Here is a 23,840-nt window from a genome sequence, read left to right as displayed (position 1 = left end):
ACTTCTGTATATATGCACTCAGGACTAAGGCCTGATTTCATGCTCATTAGGTTAATGCCTAAGGTTCATTTCTCTCCTGGGTAGCTCTCAGTTGCTGCCACCTTTCTCTGGTGAGATTTCATTAGAATCTTGGTGACTGGTTGCAACTGGAGGAAGGATTAACTTATTGGAAGCTCTCGAGACAATTTACACAAGAGCAAACAAAAAATAGATGGGATGCCCCATGGGAAAGCTGCCAGAGCCTTCAGTGGTTAAAAACATTGCAAAATCAAAGGTAGCACTGTAATAATGTACAGAGGTCTAAACTACTTTCCTCTATGTGTCTGTGATACTGAAAAGTGTGGTAACTAACAATAGTAATAGATTTGGTAAGAGTCAGTAAGCAAAAGTGTGAAAGGATCTATCACACACTATTTCAGATGAATACTGATCTCACCCTGTGTTATGTTATGACTATTTGATAAGCGGCACTGAAATGATACCTGGTCAAAACTGCGAAACAAAGTCATCATTTACACATTTAAGTATGCCAACCTTTTAAAAGTGGTCTTTGAGAGCCAAGCATTTTGTATGTTATAATGAGTTGCATCGTAACAGTATAAACTAGGTCAATCACCTGACAGGAAAAACAATATGACTGAGATTCTCATTTCAACTACGGACCTGGGATGACTTAAAAGAACACTTAATAATTTAAATGGCTGTTCCTTTTTGTTCAATTGTAAAAAAAAGAGGCATCAACATTTTTTTTTAGAGGTACAGTATTTTGATGTGAAATATGATTATGTCTGCATATTTAACCATGTGGCAAGGTGCTTGGCCACATTGAAGGTCACCACACTGTCCAAGGGAATCCTCTGCAGTTAGAGCACTTCCCCATGAAGAGGGGGCAAAAATTGAGGGCATGTAACTTTGGGCCACCAAGGGCTGGCTGCACACACAACTGTTTGCAGGTTTGCTTGTCCATGCTCTTCAATTGGTTGCAGACATTTTTTCTGCAGTGCAACAAAACAAAACCCTCTGCAATTATTCTGAATTCAAAAGAATGGCTAATACTTGATTTTTGTCACACCCCTCCATTCTGCCTAATTATTACAACAATGGAAATTCATGTTTATCGACAAAATAGAATCTTAATTAATGAGAACAGTGCATGCTGGTTAGGATATAAAGTTTAAGGGGAATTCCAGATCTCAAAATATCCGTAGAATATTTCGGCATCTTAAGTGTTCCTTAATGTATGAAAAAAGTAACAAAAAAAATTCAAAATCCTGAATAAGAGTCTGCTGCATGGGGTAGAGTTACAAAGGAAACTACAGGTAACAAAAACAGAAAATGCTAGAAATACTCAGCAGGTCAGGCAGCATCTGTGGAGAGAGAAGCAGTTAATGTCTCAGGTTTGTGGTCTTTATTAGCAACACAGGATCTAGGGGTACATATTCACAGCTCACCAAAATTAGCAATGCGGATTAGCAAAGCCATCAAAAAGTGTAAACAAAGCCCCGAGGGTTCATTTCTAGAGGTACAGAATTGAGAAGCAGAGAAGTTATGTTAAACTTGCATAGAACCTTGGTTAGATGACACTTAGAGGACTGTGCACAGTTGTGATCTCCATATTATGAAAAGCATAGGAACACTGGGGAAAGTAGAGTGATACGTGAAGTAAGAAGATACAATCATTAGGAAAGGCTGAGAAAGTCTGGAGCTCGTTTCTCTGGAAAAGAGAAGACTAAGAGGTGATGGAGGTCTTTAAAATGAGCAGTCTGATAGAGTAGATGCACAGAAAATGTTTCCACTTGTGCATAGTCCAAACTAGGGAGGCCATAAATATAAAACAGTCGCTAATAATTCCAATAAGGAATTGGAAACTAAGGATAAATTCTTTACCCATGTGGAATGGTTGAAGCAGACAGCTTTGACATATTTAAGAACAACCTAGATAAGGACATGAAGGAGGAAGGTGTAGAAGGACATGTTGACAGGGTGTGGTGTAACAAGGTGGGAGAGGTTTGTGCAGACCTGTTGGGCTGAATGGCCTGCTTCTGTGTCTTAAATGCTTTGTCATTGACAAATGGACACCGTTCACCAAATTATGTTGTTTCTTTCTTTTCTAAAGTTATGTCCGTTCCACTGGATGGAAATGAGTTGAAAAGCATTTTGAGAAATAACAGTCCACTGAAAACACAGCAGCCACATGAATTTGATAGCACTGAATACATATCCAAGATGTAGAATCGTTATGGCTTCATGAAATAATTATGGAATTAATATAGGATCTCTATTACTGTCAGAATTTTAAAAGTTTGGTGTTTACAATTGTGGCCTGGAATTTACTTTAACACTTGGGATCACTCAACCTGTATTGTATAAATTCAAGACACACACACACATGGAGAACCACCAGCACAAAGGGAGATGCCAGATGTTTAGATAAAAGGGATAATCCACAGTAAATCTCCCCCACTGGCACATCATTGGACATTCTACTGAAAATGTAGCCCATTATATGATTACAAAAAAATTCGAAGTGAATCTGAAAAGGCATCTTGGCCTCTCTATTAAGCCCAACACCGATTATGCATTTGGGACAAGAAGCGATGAAACACATTTCTCCTTGGCCTTAGCTACCTGTCCCGTCTTTTGCTCTATGGTTTCAATGGAGTGAGATACGAGGAAGCAAGTTCAGAAAAGACACAGCATGTTTCTGCGATCAGCTGTTGCATCCTTAATCACGAGAGCGGCTACATTAACTAGTTGTTAAAACATGATATTGGGTGTGTTTCTAAGATCAATATTTGAAAATAATACTCCTGCACAAGCTTATTCTCAAATTCATTCTTTTTATTTACTGTAACATTTCAGGTGGTCTTTGGAGAGGGGTGGGGGGAGAGAAGAGAGGAGGCTCCAAGACTACACCGCCAGAGTCAAGAATCACAGAATCTTTACAGTGTAGAAGGAGGCCATTCAGCCCATCAACTCTGCACTGGCTCTCTGAAAGACCATTCCACCTAGTCCCAATTTCCTGCCTAATCCCTATAACCTTGCACATTCTCTCTTCTCAGATAGCAATCCAATTCCTTTTTGAATACCTCGATCGAACCTGCCTCCATGACCCTCTCAGGAAGTTCGTTCCAGACTCCAATCACCCTCTGGGTGAGATAATCTTTCCTCTCATCACATTTACTCCTTTTGCCAATTATTTTGAATCTGTGCCCTCTAGTTCTTGATGCTCTCTTGAGTGGGAACAGTTTCTCACTAATTACCCTCCTCTTACCCTTCAGGATCTTGAATACCTCTATCAAATGTCCTCTAAACCTTCTTTTCTACAAGGAAAACAGTCCCAACCTCTCCAGTCTATCCTCATAGCTACAATCCTTCATCTTGGAATCATTCTTATCAATCTCCTCTGTGCTCTTTCCAATGCCTTCACATCCTTCCTTAAGTATAGCGCCCAGATCTAGACGCAGTACTTCAGATGAGACCTAATTAGTGTCTTACACAAGTTCAACATGACCTCCTTACTCTTGTACTCAATGCCCCTTTCAATAAAGCCTAAGATACGATATGCTTTATTAACTGCTCTCTCAACATGCCCTGCCATCTTCAATGGCTTGTGTACATAAACAATGAGGTCCCTCTGTTCCTGCACCTCCTTTAGAGTCTCTCCCTTTTTTTTATGCTAACTGCCTTTATTTTATACTGTCTCTCCATATCCTTACTGCCAAAATGAATCACCTCACATTTCTCTGCATTGAACTTGATCTGCCACTTGTCTGCCCAATCCACCACATGTCTATGTCCTTTTGAAGTTCAACACTATCCTCATCACACTTGACGTTTCCTTGACGCTTCGTATCATCTGCAAATTTTGAAATATTTGCCCTGAGCACCACAGTCTAGGTCATTAATATATATCAGGAAGAGCATGGAGAACTCTGGGGAACTCCACTACAAACCTTCCTCCAATCTGAAAGGCATTCATTAACCACTATTCTTTGTTTCCTCTCATTCAGCCAATTTCTTATCAAAGTGCCTACTCTCCTTATTTCATGAGCTGGAATTTTGCTAGCAAGTCTGTTGTGTGGCACTGTCTCAAATGTCTTTTGAAAATCCATACACAACGCATCAATAGTGTTGCCTTTATCAACCTTCTCTGTTAGCTCCTCAAAACATCCCAGAAAGTTAGTTAAACATGATTTTCTCTTACTGAATTCATGCTGGCTTTCCTTAATTATCCTCTCCTGGAGGAGATAGTATACTCTACCAAAGTATTGCAGCCAGAGGTGGCATTAGGCACAGCAGAGGGTTTCCAGGATGGAAGTAAATGGCAGCCTTATGCTCCTTTTCAACTCCCTCCTCAACCTCATCCCGAGATTTTTTTTTGCTGAATAAAGAGACATGTCGAAGCTTTTCATCTTGCACTCATCAGGACACTTGCAAGTGTAAATAGGGCCTGAGCCATTTGTTCACCCATGCAAGCTTGATTCTAAAATAGGGTGCATCAAAGGCATCCTGCAGGATAATGGCTACCCTGATAAGGTCATTTCATGCTGTATATCACGCAAACTCATAAACGAGCCTAAGGGAATCACTTTCGGCCCTGAAAAGTGCCCAGTCTACCTCAGATTCCCCTGGAAGGGCAAGGCATCTCAAAAATCTGAGCAACAGGTGAAGCTAGCTGTTTCACGTTGCTACTATACAGTAGCAATACAAGTGGTATTCAGCACTAACAGGATGCTGCTGTTAAGCCAAAACACATTCTGCCTATCACACAAATGAGTAATGTGGTATATGAATTTCAGTGCCAGTGTGACGCTAGGTATGTGGGCCGTACATCCCAAAGATTGGCAGATCATATCAAACAGCATGTCCCAGCTGCTGTTTGCAACGGGCAGGGTACAGACCATACCCGACCAGCCCAAAACACTGTGTCCAACATTAGATGTGATTGTGTTATTGGACAACATTTGCTAAATAATCCTCACTGTGCTAAGAATTACGCTGACAATCAATTTAAGATTGTCAGTCAGGTTTACAGTGTGGCTCATGTGTGTGTACTTGATGCTACATATAATACACAGGGCTCTGTTCTTTGCAGACAGAAAGAACACGTACATACATCGCATCTGTTACAGCTAAACAAAATAAGTGACAGCCATTCACTGACTCATTCCTCAGGGCAATGTCTTGACAAATCAAGATACAGCTGCCTGGTTTAAATTTCAAACAATGCTTGGCAGTTAACTGTCAGTCACCATCAGTGGTGCATTCTCCATGGCAATGCCACTTGCCAACCAATCAACACTCTCTTCACATACAGTATAAATTGTTGTTTCCCCCTTATATTGGTATTCTTGCATGTGTCCTGGTGAGTGCAAGACGAAAAGCTTAGACATGTCTCTTTTTTAAGCAAAACTCAGCAAGAAGTGTTTCAAGCCGGAAGCTTACCAAACACCATTTTGAAATGTTTGTAATATTCTTTCAGATATTTGATGAATAAAGTATATTTTTGTGAAAAAAAAGTTGTTTGGTAAGCACTCTGAGGGATCCTGCCAAATGACTTTGTCTGCTCAGGGAACCATCCAAAGTTGTGAGGATTTACTGTATAACCTATCATCCCCTTGCTTACCAAGAATCTATCCACCTCTGCCTTAAATATAATCAAAGACTCTGCTTCCACCACCTTTTCAGGAAGAGAGTTCCAAAAACTCTCAACCCTCAGAGAAAAAAAATTTGCCTCACCTCCTTATTTTTAAAGAGTGGCCCCCGAGTTCTAGATTCTCCCACTAGCAGAAAGATCCTCTCCACGTCCACCCTGTCAAGACCCATCTGGATCTTTTATGTTTCAATCAAGTCACCTCTTATTCTTCTAAACTGCAAGCCTAGCCTTTCCAACCTTCGTCACAAGACAAGCCCGCCCATCCCAGGTAGAATAAAGGGTGGTTGATTTTCCAGTCCATCTAAGGGTGAGTCGTAGACAAGTTGTGCCACAGGAGAGTGGGATGAAAACCTCAATGGGGCAGTGTATGAGAGGACACTGAATGGGAATGCACATCAAGGTGCTGGGTGCATTGGCTGAGCTGCCAGACAGTCTGCTGTCGAGGAGCATGGTGCAATTCAGATACAACTTGGCAGAGGGTACGTGTGGAGCTTTCCCGCTTTGCAGTCTCTGCTTCACCTCCCCGTGGGGTTGCTGACCCAAACACACTGACACTGCTGCCCCCATCCCTGCTGCAGCCTTTGTGTGTACAAGTAACTGACTCTTCTGCCCCCACCCCACTGCGAGGATACGGCAACACTCTGACAAATCCAGGGATTCACCAGAACACCCCAGAGTATTACCTGACACATAGCAAAATAAAAAGTTCCAGAAAACGATCTTGCTTGCAATCGGGGTACCCTGCTCCTGCAGGGTTCATCTTGTAGTTTGATGTTTGTTTTTCCGCAAATAAACAACAAAGCGGCTTCCTGGACCTTCACTGCCCAATTTGTGATCCTGGCCTCATCAGCTGGTTGGGCAATGTGACGTCAGGATAGCGCTGAATCAAAGCCTTCTGGGAATACATCTGTGTACGCCCTTACTCTCACAGAATGGCTGCAGGAAATGGCTAGCAGCACAGGAAACACATGGAGGGCAGCATAAATCCTCCATAAGTGACATTACACAAGGTCATTTCTCACTCATCGTATTTTAAACCATATAATAAATCCTCACAACGCGATACCTGTGTTCCTGAAAATCACAACTTTAATTGAATCATAGGTTCCCATAGGGATCAATGTTAAAACCAGAGTTAGGTTCCTTTGGACATTTCTCACCTGGAGAAACCAATGTACAAGTGGAAATACTGTACCGTACGTGTGCAGTGCAGTGCATTCCTAGCTGAAGTAACATGCAAACTAAAATAGACCACAAAATATTTTTAAAAATTGCATAATTTAAATTAGACAACGCTCACCAGTCTCTCTTCTTAGGAAGTGCTCGGGGTTGAGGATGACCTGTTTCCACTCTGCTTCAATGGGTTCTGAGATGGCTGCTAAGTCCAAAGCACGATCTCCAGGCGCTGTCAAATGCAGGGAAGGTGGTGCTTGGAGGGTCAGGTAGATAAGCCGTTTGGAGGTTTTTGCGCTCTCTCCGCCACACTGACTTCGTCACTGCACGTTCCCGACAAAGTCTCTCTGTGTTTGGTGCCTTCCCAAATGAACCTTCTCCCATTTTGGTCACTCATATGAGTTGTTGTAGATGTTTGACCTCTTCAGGGATCCTCTGAGGGCATCCCGAAAGCATTTCAGTGGAGGTGGCTTTGTGTGATTAGTGCCTTAATGCTGGGCTCTCTCACTGGCTTTAAAATGGCCCCTCTGCCTCACAGCTGAACAAGAGCCAAATTGCAGGCTCCAAAACTAATCAGAGAATTGCAGAGTCAGCCTCCTACAGGGTAAGTATTGCGTTCTGCATTCTTCACTCAAAAAAACCCAGAGACAAGGAAAGCAATTTTACATGTGCATTGTACAGTAACAAATGCTGTGCCTCTCTCTCACAGACTTTAAAATGGCGTCTGTGCCTCACCCAATGTAAAGCTCCACAATTTAAATCAGCTTACTGAGTCAAGAAATGGGTCTTTTCTTCATAAAAATGAGCAACTCAGGCTTCAACTTCTTCCTTGCGAAAAAAAAAATCCTGTTCGTTTAAATATCTTTCTTGGAAATGTTTGCTTCAGAAGTTTAAGGAGAAAAAAAATTGCAAATCCTTTGAGTTCTAGCTATCTAACCACCTGAGTTAACTGGCAAGGTATTCCTATTACTTCCCTGGTACACCATCTTACAACTAGATGGAAGGCAGTTTGAGTCACACATACAAGTCAGATGTTCATACCGCTTCTTGTGGCACTGCATCCAGGTCCTTGGGCATTGACCGCGATGGCTTTCTTCCCCCACTGTCTTCACAGTGTCTGTTGGGAGGGCCATTTGGTTGCCTGTAGAGAACCCGTCACTCTCCGCCTGTCCAACTACTGCATCAAGTCTCCAGTGCTGCGCCGGGGAACCTCGTAACTCACGCTCTCTCCTGTTGTGCCATAGTCACTCTTTTTGCAGGCCAGACTCTTTCCAGCCACTTGCAACGCCTGCCCCAGCCAAAATACACTGTCCTTTTAAGAGGTGCATGCTAGCTTCAAATAGCACAGGCTAACTTGAATACGTGCTAACCTCACACCATTTTGAGTTCTCTGCTCAGGCATGCAGCCCCTCAACAGCAAACTTAACACTGGCTGCATAACGTAATCAAATTAATGAGCAAACAGCACAAAGTTTGTGCGCTGCCTGCATTGGAAGCAACAGGCACAGGTAAATCATGCATGTAATTTTTTTTTGAACAGCTATTGCTTTCACTGCAACTACTTGATTTGGATGATGCTTCTAATATTGTTCAAAATAGCATGACTGAAATTTCAGTGTAGCATCAGGACCTGGTCTTTAGAATAGAGGTCTATCTTCAGTCCCGAAATGCTGTCATGAACAATAATGAATAACAAATAACAATAAATGCTGGCCCAACCAGCAAAGTCCACATCCCGTGAAAGACTTTTTAAAAATCTCCTAAAAGTGAACCGTTATCAAATAATTTAAACATTTTTGCAGATTCAACCACCCTCGGAGGTGAATGAAGTTTTGCATAAACACGCAAAAGGCACTCTCCATTTCTATCGGAGGGTTTTTGGTTTTCTTTAACCAAATTATCAAAAGCTAACAAGCTAAGTTACAAAATTATACAAGAGGGATGCACAACATAAAAGCTGAAAGAGGCACGGTTGACCTTTTGATCTGGTCCACGGCAATTTTTAGTTTTCCAGAAGAAATAGTCTGTCTGTAGAAACTCAAAAAATATGAAATGGCAGAACAGCAAAAGTGGTTAAAACTATTAATTTTACACTGCAATTAGAATAAAACATTTAATTTAAAATGTTGAGAGTTGGGATTAAGCTCGAGTTATTTTCATGATTGCAAAATGAAACATATTTTTGTTTTCTCATTGTATAGGTAACAGTGAAGAGATCGCCTTGCACGTTTGGTGCTTTGTAAACGTGTTTGGGTCCCCAAGTTATTGCATTTCAGTTTCCAGGCGAGTTTCAGGGAGTGATGAAAGTCATATCAGTCACTGAGCTGTGTATTGCACAAGCATTAGAATTGATTACATTTGTTTGAGATTCATTGATTTTGAAATGTGTTGTTAATTGGGAAATAATGATTGAGTCTTTAAAGTGCAAGTCCATCCTAATTAGCTGAAAGGTCAATTATCACTCAAGTGGCTATGGTTTTCTGCTATTGAGGAAAGTGTCTGGTCTTGGAACATGTCTGATTCACCATTTTTCATAATTACACTATGTTGTAGCACCCACGTTTCCATGAGGTGAATATACTCATCAACTCTAGCATCACAGTGAAGTAACGTTTAGTCTGCTCTTATGCTAACATTGGTGTGTAAACAGGGAGCTGTCCAAAAGCCCCCCTTCTGGATCCTACTGCAACAGTGGAACTAGAAATCCCAGCAGCTGAGGATTTCACACCCAAACTGACCATCTCAGATCAGAGTGTAAACACAGATTTCTGCAGCCCTGGTCAGAGGTGCAGAGTTGTAGGTGGGTTTACATTTCTCATGGTACTTGTGGCCCAAGTTTCACTGATCCAACATCAAACCAATTTGCAATTTAGAATAATGGCAAGTTAACAATCTTGCTTGTATTTTTTGTGTACTTCAGTAGTCAGGCGAAAGAAACATCATGATGTCAGGACACGGAAAGAGTGAAAACTAATTTCAATGTCAGGAAGAAGATATCTGGTTTGAAACAGGTGGTGTAAATTGATACTTCAAATCTGCAGCAAACTAGGGTTAAATTCGCTCACAGCCGGCTCTGTTTGGATATAAATGCACACTTAGGGCAGAATTTTTCACTCGGTGTGCAGGCGTGGGCCCAACATGCTCGAGCATAAAATACCACGCGATGGTGTTGGGCGAGTGCGATATTTTGGTCGGGGGGAGGGAGGGGCATGTGCCCACCGACAATTAAGAGGGCTATTAAGCCCATTAATGGCGCAATTAACTGGGATTTTTCGCTGCCCGTCCAACCTTATGGTGGGCGAATCAGCCAGGCGGCCTTTGCATTTTTCAGGAAACCTCATCCAAGGGCGGGATGAGGTTTTCGTCATTAAATTTAAAAAAAAAAAAATGTTTGGACAGAATTTTCATGTTGTATATGTTCAGGTGACTGTTTCTGATGCCTGGGCATTTTTCCCCCGATTTTAAAAATCTTTACATTTTGTATTTAATTTCTTCAGCTCCTTGAGGCAGCTCTCTGCCTTCAGGGGGCTTTCCTTACGCACTCCCCCCACTGCACCCACGCTGACTTCAGCGCTCGCCCTCCTCCCGCCCCCCAACCCAGGCAGCACTGATTGTGTCAGTGTGCGCTTCACGGTGGCTGGCCGTTCATTGGTCAGCCAGTGTTAAGTCGTGGTCGGAAGCCAATCGCTGTTGGCGGTCCGTTTCCCGACCGCTCCCGGGCCCGCCAATCGCGCCCGCCCGCCGAGCTGAAAATTCAGGCCTTAGAGTTTTGCCTGGAATACTGCTCCACATGCCTTCTTGATCCCTTCATTCATTTTGGGATACAAAGCCCTGGCAGTCTTCTATTTCTGTGGCTTGAAAGCATCAGCACTGCAAGCAGACTCTGCTCCTTCCAAAGAGAGCAGCCTGTTCAACTGCTAACAATGTTTGAAGTGAAATTGGTGGGGTGGTAGTGGGGAGGGGGTGGGGGTAGTAACAGAAGGCTTTGCAAAGGCCCTTCTCCTTGCACAGGGGTGTAGACGTTAGGAAATGGACTCAATAATTTTCCAATACGTAACACAGCAAGAAAAATAGCAGGGATAATCCTGAAATCTGCAGCTAAAGCAGACATGGGAATAAATACAATAATATTGTTCCACTGCTGCGACAGCACAACTATAGTTGTTGCACAAGCGAAGCAATGAAAAACTGAAGAGCGTCATTTGAGGGCGCCGTTCTGTGCCATCTGACATAGAAGTCACACGAATTCCAAATGGATTAATATATCACACATACCTCTGATTTTTTTCTTTAGCTTCATCTTTTACCTACTGTTAATCCTTGTTACCAAACAAAGAATTAAATTTAGCTCCTTTGGGTTTTAGGGGGCGAGGCAAAGCTACATTTTAAAAAGCTTTGTTCATTCTAGTTTGGAATTGTATCTACTTTGGGGAATATCAAACCCCAAACTGTGGAATTTAATCTTCAGGTGCATAAAACGTTGAATGTTTCTAATGTGCTAACGGTAGCTGATGTAAATTAATTACTTGGGCAAGAGTTCCATATGAGAAAAAGAAAAATGTCGCATTTGTCAACTCCAGAAACACACAAAGGGCCTCATACAGCAGCAATCAGCAACTCCTATCCCTTGGACTAAGCAAAACTTGACTAAAATGAGGAATGGTTTTTCAAATTATGCATTACTTTCCATCAGAGAAGACTTTTGAAACAGACAAGATATTTGTGGTTAAATAAAGGGCAAAAAACAACTATCTAAACATTTATTCACTTGAAGTACAAACCCAATTGAGACTAAGTTTCATACCGAGGAACCATTCTCACACCGAAACCTAAGCATATGCGGTGTTGATAGTTTTCAATGATCTGCTAGCGTAGGTCAATATTGGAATTTAGCTTCCACTTTAGCAGATGAGAAGTGATTTGGATATGTAGCTTAAATGTAGAATGCTTTTAAAAATTACCCCAAGGCATCACATTCGTTGTAGAACATTAGACTTTAGTGTTCAAGACTCAAGCTAGGTTCTCAGCCTTGAATGTTTTTTTGAACCCAGTCGGCATCAGAGATGAAAATTCATAGACCCTGGGTCAGGCTAATGACAGTATTGTGTGGAAGCACCATGCATCATACTGGGGAAGAGGAAGAAGTCAAGCCAGTCAATGTGAACCAGCATTTACGGAAGATTTTAGTGCTGAGCATCAAATACTTTTGGTTGAAAGAGGATAAAGTAGGGATAGGAAAGCAGCACAAAAAATATGATGGGAAGATCAGGAAACAATCTTAAAAATTGATTTTCAGCTAAGCACTTCAAAAATTAGCACTGAGTCATGGACAACATCTCAACATCTATCTAACATCATTCCCAGTACAACTATACAGGGAATGCACAAGATATTTTTTCCAATAATGAAAAGTATTAACACACTCTTAACATACTCCCCTTTGGAGTCAGGCAATTGCAATTTCATAGAACGATACCAGATCTTTTTCTGTTGCATCACAGTTCTCAAGTTGCAACAAAAAGTACCCTTTAAGGACATAAAATAACATTTCATTGTATAGAGTGTTTTAACAGTTTGGCAGACTCCTGCTCATCTCTCTGAAGTATTTTCTCCTGGAGGAAAAGTTACATGCAAATATCTGTTACACTTGAACATTTACCACAAAGAAATTCAAAGTTTTTTTTGCATCTGTGAGCCACACAAGTTTACATTGAGAAACGAGCCTGAAGTCCATGTTGGATACATTTTGACGGACAGGGTAAAGTTTGGTTTGACACAGAAAAAAAGTTGAGGGAGTATAAAAGAAGGAAAACAGAAAATGCTGGAAAAACTCAGCAGGTCTGACAGCATCTGTGGAGAGAAAAACAGAATTGATGTTTCAAGTCCGTATGACCCTTCTTCAGAGCTACAGGGAAGTAGAAATGTGATGAAATTTATATTGCTTGAGGTGGGTGGAGTAGATGCAGCAGGTTAGAAGGCCAGTGATCGGTGGGGGCAAAGGATAGAGTGAGAAAGATGTCATGAATAAAAGGACAAAGGGAGTGTTAATAGTAGTGGTAAGGGCTAAATAAAAAGTGCTGATAGTGGCATAAAGGTAAGAAAGCAGAATGTGATAATAGCAGAACAAGGGTAAGCACTCTGGAAAGAACAACATGAACAAGTAACAGATAGCCGTAGCTGGGGTAGACTGGGGGAGGGGGCGGTGGAGGGGAAAGAAAGGATCGAAAATGGGGCAAAAAGGGGGGGATAAAACAATTAATAAATGAATAAAAATAAAAATGAATAAAAATAAAAATAAGTGGATAAAAAAATGAATTTTGAAAAAAGGGGTGAGGATGGAGGAGAGAGTTCATGATCTGAAGTTGTTGAACTCAATATTCAGTCCGGAAGGCTGTAAAGTGCCTAATCGGAAGATGAGGTGCTGTTCCTCCAGTTTGTGTTGAGTTCACTGGAACATTGCAGCAGGCCAAGGACGGACATGTGGGCATGAGAGCAGGGTGGAGTGTTGAAATGCCAAGCGACAGGGAGGTCTGGGTCATGCTTGCGGACAGAACGAAGGTGTTCCACAAAGCGGTCACCCAGTCTGCGTTTGGTCTCTCCGATGTAGAGGAGGCCGCATTGGGAGCAGCGAATGCAGTAGACTAAATTATAGGAGGTGCAAGTGAAGCACTGCTTCACCTGGAAGGAGTGTTTGGACCTTGGATGGTGAGGAGGTAAAGGGGCAGGTGTTGCACCTTCTGCGATTGCATGGGAAGGGGATGAGGTGTTGGAGGTGATGGAGGAGTGGACCAAGGTTTCCCAGAGGGAACGATCCCTGCGGAATGCCGCCGGAGGGGTGAGGGGAAGATGTGTTTGGTGGTGGCATCATGCTGGAGTTGGCGGAAATGGCCGAGGATGATCCTTTGAATGCGGAGGCTGGTGGGGTGAAAAGTGAGGACAAGGGGGACCCTATCATTGTTCTGGGAGGGAGGGGAAGGTGCGAGGGCAGAGGCGCGGGAGATGGGTCAGACACAGTTAAGGTCCCTGTCAACCACCGTGGGTGGGAAACCTTGGTTAAGGAAGAAGGAAGACATGTCAGAAGCGCCGTTTTGGAAAGTGGCATCATCGGAACAGATGCGATGGAGGCGAAGGAACTGAGAGAATGGGATGGAGTCCTTACAGGAAGCAGGGTGTGAGGAGCTGTAGTCGAGGTAGCTGTGGGAGTCAATGGGCTTGTAATGAATATTGGTGGACAGTCTATCACCAGAAATGGAGACAGAGAGGTCAAGGAAGGGGAGGGAAGTGTCAGAGATGGGCCATGTGAAAGTGATGGAGGGGTGGAATTTGGAACCAAAAATGATAAAATTTTTCCAGGTCCAGACGAGAGCATGAAGCAGCACCAAAACAGTCATCAATGTACCGATAAAGAGAGTTGTGGGAGAGGGCCTGAGAAGGACTGGAACAAGGAATGTTCCCCATACCCCATAGAGAGGCATAACTGGCGCCTATGCGGGTACCCATAGCCACACCTTTTATTTGGAGCAAGTGAGTTAAGTTGAAGGAGAAGTTGTACAGTGAGAGAACTAGTTCAGCCAGACGAAGGAGAGTGGTGGTGGATGGGGATTGTTCGGGCCTCTGTTCAAGGAAGACACGAAGGGGCCTCAGTCCATCCTGGTGGGGGATGGAGGTGTAGGGGGATTGGATGTCCATAGTGAAGAGGAGGCGGTTAGGGCCAGGCAACTGGAAATTGTTGATATGACGTAGGGCATCAGAGGAATCACGGATGTACATGGGAACAGACTGGGCAAGGGGAGACAGAATGGAGTCAAAATAGGAAGAAATGAGTTCCGTGGGGGAGGATTTTCAGTGGTGGGGTCATGGTCCAGGGAGAGCTAGGAGGAAGTGTCTGCGAGTTGGCGCTCAGCCTCTGCGAGGTAGAGGTCAGTATGCCAGGCAACAACAGCACCACCCTTGTCAGCAGGTTTGATAACAAAGTCAGGGTTGGACCTGAGAGAACAGAGTGCAGCAAGTTCAGAAGGTGACAGGTTAGAGTGGGTGAGAGGAGCAGAGAAATTAAGATGGCCGATGTCACACTGACAGTTCTCAATGAAAAGATCAGGAGCAGGTAAGAGGCCAGAGGGAGGGGTCCAGGTGGAGGGAGAATACTGGAGGAGGGTGAAAGGGTCCGAGGAACGGAGGGAGGACTCCTGCCCAAAGAAGTGAGCACGGAGACGAAGGTGGCAGAAGAAGAGCTCAGCATCGTGCCGAGCCTGAAATTCATTGAGGTGAGGGCGCAAGGGTATGAAACTGAGACCTTTGCTGAGTACAGAACGTTCAGCATCAGAAAGGGGAAGGTCAGAGGGTATGGTGAATACACGGCAAGGGCTGGGATTGGAAGGCAGGATGGGGGTCAGGGGGAGGTGAATGGATGGAGGGTCCTGGATGGACGTTGGCATCAATGAGTTGTTTTAGCTTGCATACCTTAGCTTGGGGATCTATTACTATTAATAATGCAGATAAATAGTTAAGTAAATGCAATTTTTAATGACGTTAGACTTGGATTAATGACATGCAATACAAATAACATAATATTTTCAACATCTTTGCTGAGCAAGTGCAATTATCACAGGACACTATTGCTTACCTCTTGTATGTGTTCCTTTAGACTCTTTTGCCAGAGGTTTTGAACAACAGAGATATATTTCTTGTCTGTGACATAACAGTTTGCCAGTAGGATATTGCTTAAATTTGTTCCACTTTTCATAGCTTCAAGAACTCTCTGGATATGTCTCAGAGAAAGTGCAGCTTCAGATTTGACACCTCCTTTGCTAAGTTGCATGGTGCATGGGACCAATCCAATTTGACCAGCACAAAATATTTCATCTCCAACCTAAGAGGATAAATAATAGGCAATAATAATGTGATCTCTACCAAAATTAGATATTTCAAAATAGCAAATAGATCAAACAAATTTATATTAAGAACGATGTGTCTAGGTACATGAATTCTAAATATACATATATATATATACATGTATCAAATAAACATTTAACTGTAGTGCAGATCAAAAAGGGCTAGATAATTAATGCTGCTTAGAAATCTATGTCCAACAATCTAGATGAAGATTGCAAAGAAAATGAGCACATCCAGCCACATTATCAATGGCAGCTGTGTGGTAATAAGCATGAAGCATCATTTATTCTAACTTAATTAATTTAACTGCACCCAAGTTTTCTATTCAAAAATATATACAGGCAGAGAAATAAGTTCAAACTAAGTGAAGAAAACTTTTTCCCTACATACCCCTTGGGCTGTAAATGCTTTTGGCATTTGCACTAAAATATGAACCCAATTAACTGAGATATCCACCTTATTTCTAAACATTAGCAATTTTCTTTGACAGCTTGGCTTAACAATATCAACTAGTTTGTGCAAAGTTCCTCATTTTTTTATTTAAAGAACATAACAGGTGAATTTTGTTTATGAGGATGAGGTGTGAATGGTGTTGAGACGAGGAATTGTTATGATCTTGGTAATCAGCATCAAGGGTGAGGTCTGAGATTATGGGCAGGACTTTTCAGTTGCCGTTAGGTGGTGGGCCCAACACGCCCACGAGTAAAATGACGTTGGGCCTGCATCCCAACGTCATCGCACAGTCCCACAATATCTAATTTGGCGGGCGCGTGCCAGAGTCAGTTGTGCACCCGCTGATATATAAACGGCCTATTAAGGCCATTGAGGGAGAATTAATGTCATTGTTAACGCTGCTTGTCCAACCTAATGGTTGCCGGGCAGGCAAAAAGGCCAAGCGGCCTTCACGTTGTTTAGGAAACCTCATCCACGAGCGGGATGAGGTTTCCTAAAGCTTTTATTAATTAAATAAATAAAATTTCCTAAGTATAAAAACATGTCCCATCTCATGTGGAACAGTCACATGAGATGGGACATGTTTAAATAAATTTTTAAGCCATTTATTCATTAATTACAATAGTGATTCAATCTCCCTGAGACAGCTTCGTGCCTCAGGGAGACTGAAGCGCTCTTTCGCAGGCATGCACGAAAGAGCGCTGGCCCCGACTCTCCCTCCTTCCCCTGCCCGTACAGGTAGCACTGAGCGCTACAGCTCGCGCCTTACGCCGGGCGGGCCGATTAAGGTCCACCCACATAAAATGGCGGCGATCGACTTCACGATCGCCCTCGCCGAGCCTACACGCCAACTGAAAAATACTGGCCTATCTATAGTAAGGTTGGCTGCAAACTGAAGCTTCTGTTCCTCTTCCCCTGTGAGTGGACCTAAAGCTCAAAGAGCTTCCACCAGCATCTGGGCCTTGAGTAAGTGTGCAAAATTGAGGACAATACCGTGTTGGCCCAGATTTTGTAGTTCGTGGCAAAGTGATGACACTTGTCACTGACTTTGAACAAAGCTGCCCTCAAAGATCTAATGTGCTCCATGACGTGGATTTCACCTTTCCTGGAATTAATTTCATACCAGTGTCAGCTGTAGGGGATCTCTGCATTCTAGAAATAGTGATGCAGGTTAAGCAGCCAATCACACTGAAGGATTCTCACAAACTGCAAACCAGAAAGCGACCAGCAGTTTTTATCATTCATTTTTATTTCACTTTCTGTAAAATCATTAAAGATTGAGGCATATATATTAGATAGTGTTAGAAGCTGAAATATCAAACTATTTTTGAGATAAAAATAATTTTACTTTAAAAAGCTATGGAATTCTCCTTTTATCATGGAGTAAAAAAATTTGACATTCATCACGTAGAAAATTAGTTTTTCAGGGCCTGAGAAGTTGTGCAGCAATAATTATGACTTTGTACTCCATGAAATAAAAATCACACTTCATTCAATAAAGTGCAACTTTTTCCAAGGGATTTTATGGTGAGGATATTAGCCTAAAATGTGGAAGTTCGCATCAATTCGATGATTTCTAGATGATTTCCATCGGTGAGGGCTTCATCAGTGTACCCCGAGGAGGAATGGGAAACACTAACTGCAGCCTCTGGGTTTTCACGTTAAACCAGTGTGGATGACGGGTGTTGGTGGCACTTTTGCAGAGTAATTATGGCAGGCTCACTATCATTACAACATGAAAATCCGAGCCCTTATGTCTCCGCATTCTTTCAGATGAATTGCACAAACTCACCCCAGGAATCAGTCTAGTGAACATTATCAAAACCCAAATACACTAGATACACTAGTTCTGCTTACCTAACCTGCTAGCCACAACCTGAAAGAACTGTAACAGATTTGTCAAATATGACTTCCCTTTCATAAACCTGCGCTGGCTCAACATTATCATGGTTATGGTTTTCTAAGTGCCCTGTTTCCAAGTCCCTAATAATACTTTCTAGTAATTTGCCTACTATTAATGTCTGGCTAACTGGCCTGTAGTTCCGTGTTTTCTCTCTGCTTTTTATGAATAGCAGGATTACAGTTGCTACCTTCCAATCTGTGGGAACTGTTCTAAAATTGAAATTCTGGAAGATCAAACCAATCCATCTACCACCTCTGTAGCTATCTCGTTTAAAATCCTATAGTATAGGCCATTTGGTCCAGGGGACTTATCGGCTTTCAATATGTTCTGATATTGTATTGATATAAAAACCATGTACTAGTCACACTGTGCAAGTGTCATATTCTGAGAACTCTAGACATAACCATTTGCATTTATATAGCACCTTTAACATAGCAAAATGTCCTAAGGTGCTTCACAGTAGTATTATGGTCAGGATTTTCCCCTCGACGATTTGGGGGCGGGATCCGGTCACCGAGGGGAAAATGACGCGGGATGACTTCTGGAGGAATCCCTGATGTCATCCCGGTCCATTTAAATCTTAAGGAAGGCGGGCGGACAGCGAAATCAGCTGTCCGCCCGCAGATCTGTCAATGGCCAATTAAGGCCATTGACAGGCTCATTAAGATAGTTAAAGGCCCTGCCCGGGACAACTTTAAGGCTGGTGGGCAGGCCAGGAGCCCCAGCGGCCTGTAGATTATTAATGAAACTTCATCCACTGGCGGGATGAAGTTTCATTACCGTTTTGTAAAAATGTAATAAATTTTATGAGTTTGTTATCAACATGCCCCATCTCGTGTGACATTGTCACATGAGGGGGACATGTTAATCATTTTAAAATGTCTCTATTTTTAGAGTTTACTTACCTTTCACTAAACTCCCTGAGACAGGACTTTGCTTCAGGGAGCAGTGCGCTCTTTCGTGCGCATGTGCGAAAGAGCGCACTTTGACAGATGGGGATTCCCTCCCCCCCGGAACAGGAAGCGCACTTCCTGTCAGGCAGGCCACTGGATGGGCCTTAATTGGCCCGCCCACTCAAAATGGCAGCGGGCCCCGTTTCGGCGGCAGGGTTCGGCTGCCCGCCCGCCGCCGAGCCGGTGGGACCCACCTGTCAACCAAGGGCTAAATTCTGCCCAATCAAACAGAATCTGATATCGAGCCACAGAAGGAGATAGTAGAACAGATGACCAAAAACTTGGTCAAAGGGTAAGTTTTAAAGAGCATCTTAAAAAAGGAGAGAAAAAAAAGAGATAGAGGGGTTTCAGGAGAGAATTCCAGAGCTTAGAGGTTCATGGTTTTCAGCTGTCCCTCAATTCGAGGATCACATCTACTCAGGGTCACGGGTTTCACCCATGTGTCTCCATGAGACTGAACAGACCACTGAGCTATGGACACATGGGGCTGGATGTCCTAGGAGGTAGTGGGGTCAGAGTGCAGGATTTGCTTCCTTTCCTTCTCTGCCCGCGCTCTGTCTCACCATTAAGGTGATGGGACTCAAAGTGTGATGCAGCTTGATGGACAAGTTGTCACCATTCTGAATGATTGGTACCAAGCTCCTCCCAGCCATTGATGTCAATGCTGCTGAGCTTCAAGCACTGAGGGCTTCAGGCTGTCTTTGAAGCGTTTTCTTTGCCCTTCCTTGGAATGTTCGCCATTTGAGAGCCGAGAACACGAGAACCAGTTTTCCACCATCGGGACACAGTGGCCAGTCCATTAAAGTTGATTTTACAGGAATTTTGCCCGAATCTTAAGGGCCTGGCCTCAAAGAAGACACTAGCATTTGTTCGACGGGTCTCCCATTGAATCTGGAGGATGCAACAGAGGCATTGCTGATGGGCTCTCTTCCTCTTATGTGTCATTGATCCTGTCCTTGAATGTTGCCAAAACAAAACTCATATATATTTATATATGTATATACATACACACATATACACACACACACATATATATATATACACACACATATATATACATATATATAATATATATATTATATATATATATTACCTTCTATATATGTTGAAGGAGAGACACTGGATTATGTTGAGCACTTCCCATACCTTGTCAGCCACCTCTTTCATGCCTTTTGGAAATCTAAGTACACCACATCCACAGGTTCCCTTTATCCACTTTGCTTGTCACTTTCTCTAAGGACTCTAATAAGTCAGACATGCCTGCCCTTTCAAAAAACCATGTTGACCCTGCCTGATTGCATCATGGTTTTCTAAAATGTCCTACTATAACCTCCTTAATAATGGATTCTAGCATTTTCCCTGTGACAGATGGTAGACTAACTGGCCTTTAGTTTCCTGCTTTATGTCTCCTTCCTTTCTTGAACAGTGGTGTTACATTTGCAATTTTCCAGTGCACTAGGACTTTTCGCAAATCTAGGGAATTCTGGGAGATCACAACCAATGCATCGACTATCTCTGTAGTTACCTCTTTTAAGATCTTAGGATGGCGACCATTAGATCCTGTAACTTGTCAGCTTTTAGATTTAATTATTTTCCCAGTAACCTTTCCCTAGCGAGTATGATTGTTTTAAGTTGCTCCCTCTCTTTTATCTCTTGATTTTCAAGTATTCTTGGGATGATTTTTGTGCCTTCTACAGTGAACACAGACACAACAACCTGTTCAACGCTTCTGCCATTTCCTTATTTTCCATTATTGGTTCCCCAATCTAAGGGACCAACGCTCACTTTAGTTACTCTACTCCTTTTTAAATATTGATAGAAACTCTTACTATGTTTTTATATTTCTAGCTCTCATACTATAATTTCTCCCTCCTCATTTTTTTTAGCCATTCTTTGCTGGTTTTTAATATCTGTCCAATAATCTGCCCTACCACTAATCTTCGTAGTATTATACATTTTTTATTTAAATTTGATACTATCCTTATCTTCCTTAGTTAGCTATGGATAGTGATGTCGGAAAATGTGACAAATCAGAAGGGATGAGGTAGATCTGGATGTCATCAGCATGTGTGTGGATCCTGACATGTTTTTAGGTGATTTCGCTAAGGGAAGCATGCAGATGAGAAATAGTGGGGAGGGCCAAGGATAAATCCTTGGTAGAGCAGAGATAACGGTGTGGGAGTGGGAAGAGAAGCTACTGCAGATGATTCTGTGGTTACGACTTGATTAGTAAGAATGGAACCAGGTGAGGACAGTTCTACCCAACCGGATGAAGGAGGACAGGCATCGGTTGAGGATGGTGTGGCAAACCATAGCAAAGGTTGTATAAAGGTCAAGGATGATGAAGAGGGATTGTTTACCATGGATGTTGTTTGTGACTTTGACAAGGGCTGTTTCAATGCTTTGCCATAGGCAGCAACCTGATTGGCAGGATTCAAACATGGAGTTGTGAGAAAGTTGTGGGTGTGGATTTGGGAGTTGACAATACGTTCAAAGACTGGAGAGAAAAGGGAGTTTGAAGACAGGGTGGTAATTTGCAAGAGCAAAGGGGTCAAGGGTGGGAACAGTACCAGAGCAGAGAGAACCATTAACAATATCAGCTAATATAAGGGCCAGGAAAGGATGTTGTGTATTTTGCTGTTTGTTAGGAATAGGTCAAGGCAGCAGGAGGTACATCTCAAGGACAAGGTGATATGTGGTAGATGTCTAAGATGGAAGTACATCAACTTTATTCCATTGAAAAAATAAAAATATTTATACCATTTTAGGAAAAACACTTTAACATAGGTAAAGAAAGTAGGAACAGTTAGATTGAGATAAAAGCATAATTTTATTTAGTTCCTAAGACTTGGGAAGATGAACCCTCTGGAATGTAAGAATATATGAAATAAATTCTTCCACATTAATTTTTTTCAATAATTTCCCTTTCCTACTTAGGTGCAAGTTAAAAAAAAACCCTAAATGTTGCGGAGTAAATGTATAAACCCCAACAACGACAGCCTGAGAAAGAACTCAGGAAGATAAAATGAGCATCATGAGTTAAGAAAGAGAGTGCTACAGACATTTCTCAACAACTTTTTAAATTAACTAATGTGTTACTGACAGTTATATCTGTATAAAAGAAAAATCTAAATTCTTAAAACTTCATGCTTTAGGCTTATTTTAGATAATAGGAAGTAACGGTTTTCATCCGCTCCATTTGCAGTGGTTTGTTTAAATTTATCACTGCACTCTGTTGATTAAACTGAAATAAGTTGCACAAATTATGAAAGGAGCAGGAGGTGAATGCACAGATTACATGAAGTGAGGTTTTAATTACGTTAGCTACAGAATCGGTGGCTCCATGTGAAAAAAAGCAAAGTGTTGGGGTTAATTTAGAGGGATAGCATTAATAGTAGAGAAGTCACGTTAAACTTGCTGGGCCTCAATTTTGGAGCACGGTGTACAGTTCTGGTCTCCATATTATATAAAGGATACAGAGGCACTGGAAAAAGTGGGAAGATTCGCCAGTATGATACAAGAACTGAGAGGTCACACCTACCATGAGAGATTGAACAGGCTAGGGGACCTTTTCTCTAGAAAAGAGACTGAAGGGTAACCAAATAAATATCTCCAAGATTATGAAAAGGTTTGGCAGATAGCATAGATGTAGAACTAGAAGCCATAAATATAAGATTGTCACTAATAAATCCAAAAGGGAATTCAGGGGACAAGAGTGTGGTTAGAACGTGGTTCCCGTTAGCAGCCGAGATGAATAGCATTGATGCATTCATTGAGATACTAGATGAGCAAATGAGGGAGAAAGGAATAGAAAGATATGCTGATAGGGTTAAATGAAGTAGTGTGGGAGGAGACTCAGGTGAAGCATCAACAGCGTCATGGACGCCTGAGGCCGAATGGCCTGTGTCTGGGCTGAGAATACTTTGTAATAGATACAGACTTTTCATGAAATGGTCTGGGTTCAAATCCAGATGCACATCTGGATGCACATCTTCCCTGTCTGATACGTTTGGGCAATTTCAATCTAGTCCCGAGTGAGCTTGGCTTCACAATATAAAACTAGCAATCTCACTCAGAGAAGCCACAAGATAGTTGGTGCAGCAAGTTGGAAATATTACACGTGCAGCAGGTGGTGCTTTTCTGAGCCTATTATTTCACAACATAATCGGGGTGGAGTAGAGAGCACTGGATCTAAATGCAGGAGTTTGAGCTTGCTGACACTGCAGCTTTACACGATAAAAAACAGAAAACATTGGAGACTGGCAGCAGCATTCTTCAAAAAAAACCATGTCTGTAGACAATTCTGGTCTAAAAACCTTCCTCCAGTTTTATTTCAGTTTTCCAGTATCTGCCGTATTTTGCTCTTTTTATGTCGAAAGGGTCCTTTACCACAAAGTTGCTGTTAAATCCCTTTTCTCTCCTTCCTGTCTCCTTTAACTTTATTTTTTTTGCCTCTCACAACATGCAATTGTGTGCTATGTCTAATTCTGGACCTGGAGTTCTGAGTATCCAGAAGCAATGCCAATGTGAAATATTAGTGTTTACATCAACGAACAGTTTCACAAACAGGAGTGATAAACACTAGCTGCTGCAATTAAAGAAATATTGTTGCTGCTAACCTGCTTTTCCTATTAGCTGTTTTAGGAACACAAACCTCACTAATTGCCTCATTGTCTTGTGATATACAGCACTGATCTTTTGAAAACTGAATTGTGCTTTGAGAAATGGTTCAGTATAGATTGGTGCTACTAAAGCTGTTAAGAGGGACACAGGTCATGGGCAGTGGCTGCACATTTTTACCTACTAT

General features: G+C 42.2%; 1 protein-coding gene across 1 annotated transcript in view; it reads right to left on the bottom strand.

Moving 5' to 3' along the window:
* Positions 1-23,840, bottom strand: part of dph6 (diphthamine biosynthesis 6) — a 240,268-nt gene that overhangs the window by 39,731 nt on the left and 176,697 nt on the right. Inside the window, exon 13 of the mRNA XM_078563270.1 lies at positions 15,456-15,701. Within this exon, the coding sequence (XP_078419396.1) occupies positions 15,456-15,701 (246 nt within the window). The remainder of the gene's footprint in view (positions 1-15,455; positions 15,702-23,840) is intronic.

This window comes from Cetorhinus maximus, chromosome 18, assembly GCF_964194155.1.
Source record: "Cetorhinus maximus chromosome 18, sCetMax3.hap1.1, whole genome shotgun sequence".
In the NCBI taxonomy this organism is placed as follows: Eukaryota; Metazoa; Chordata; class Chondrichthyes; order Lamniformes; family Cetorhinidae; genus Cetorhinus; species Cetorhinus maximus.
This window is presented reverse-complemented; position numbering and strand designations above follow the sequence as displayed.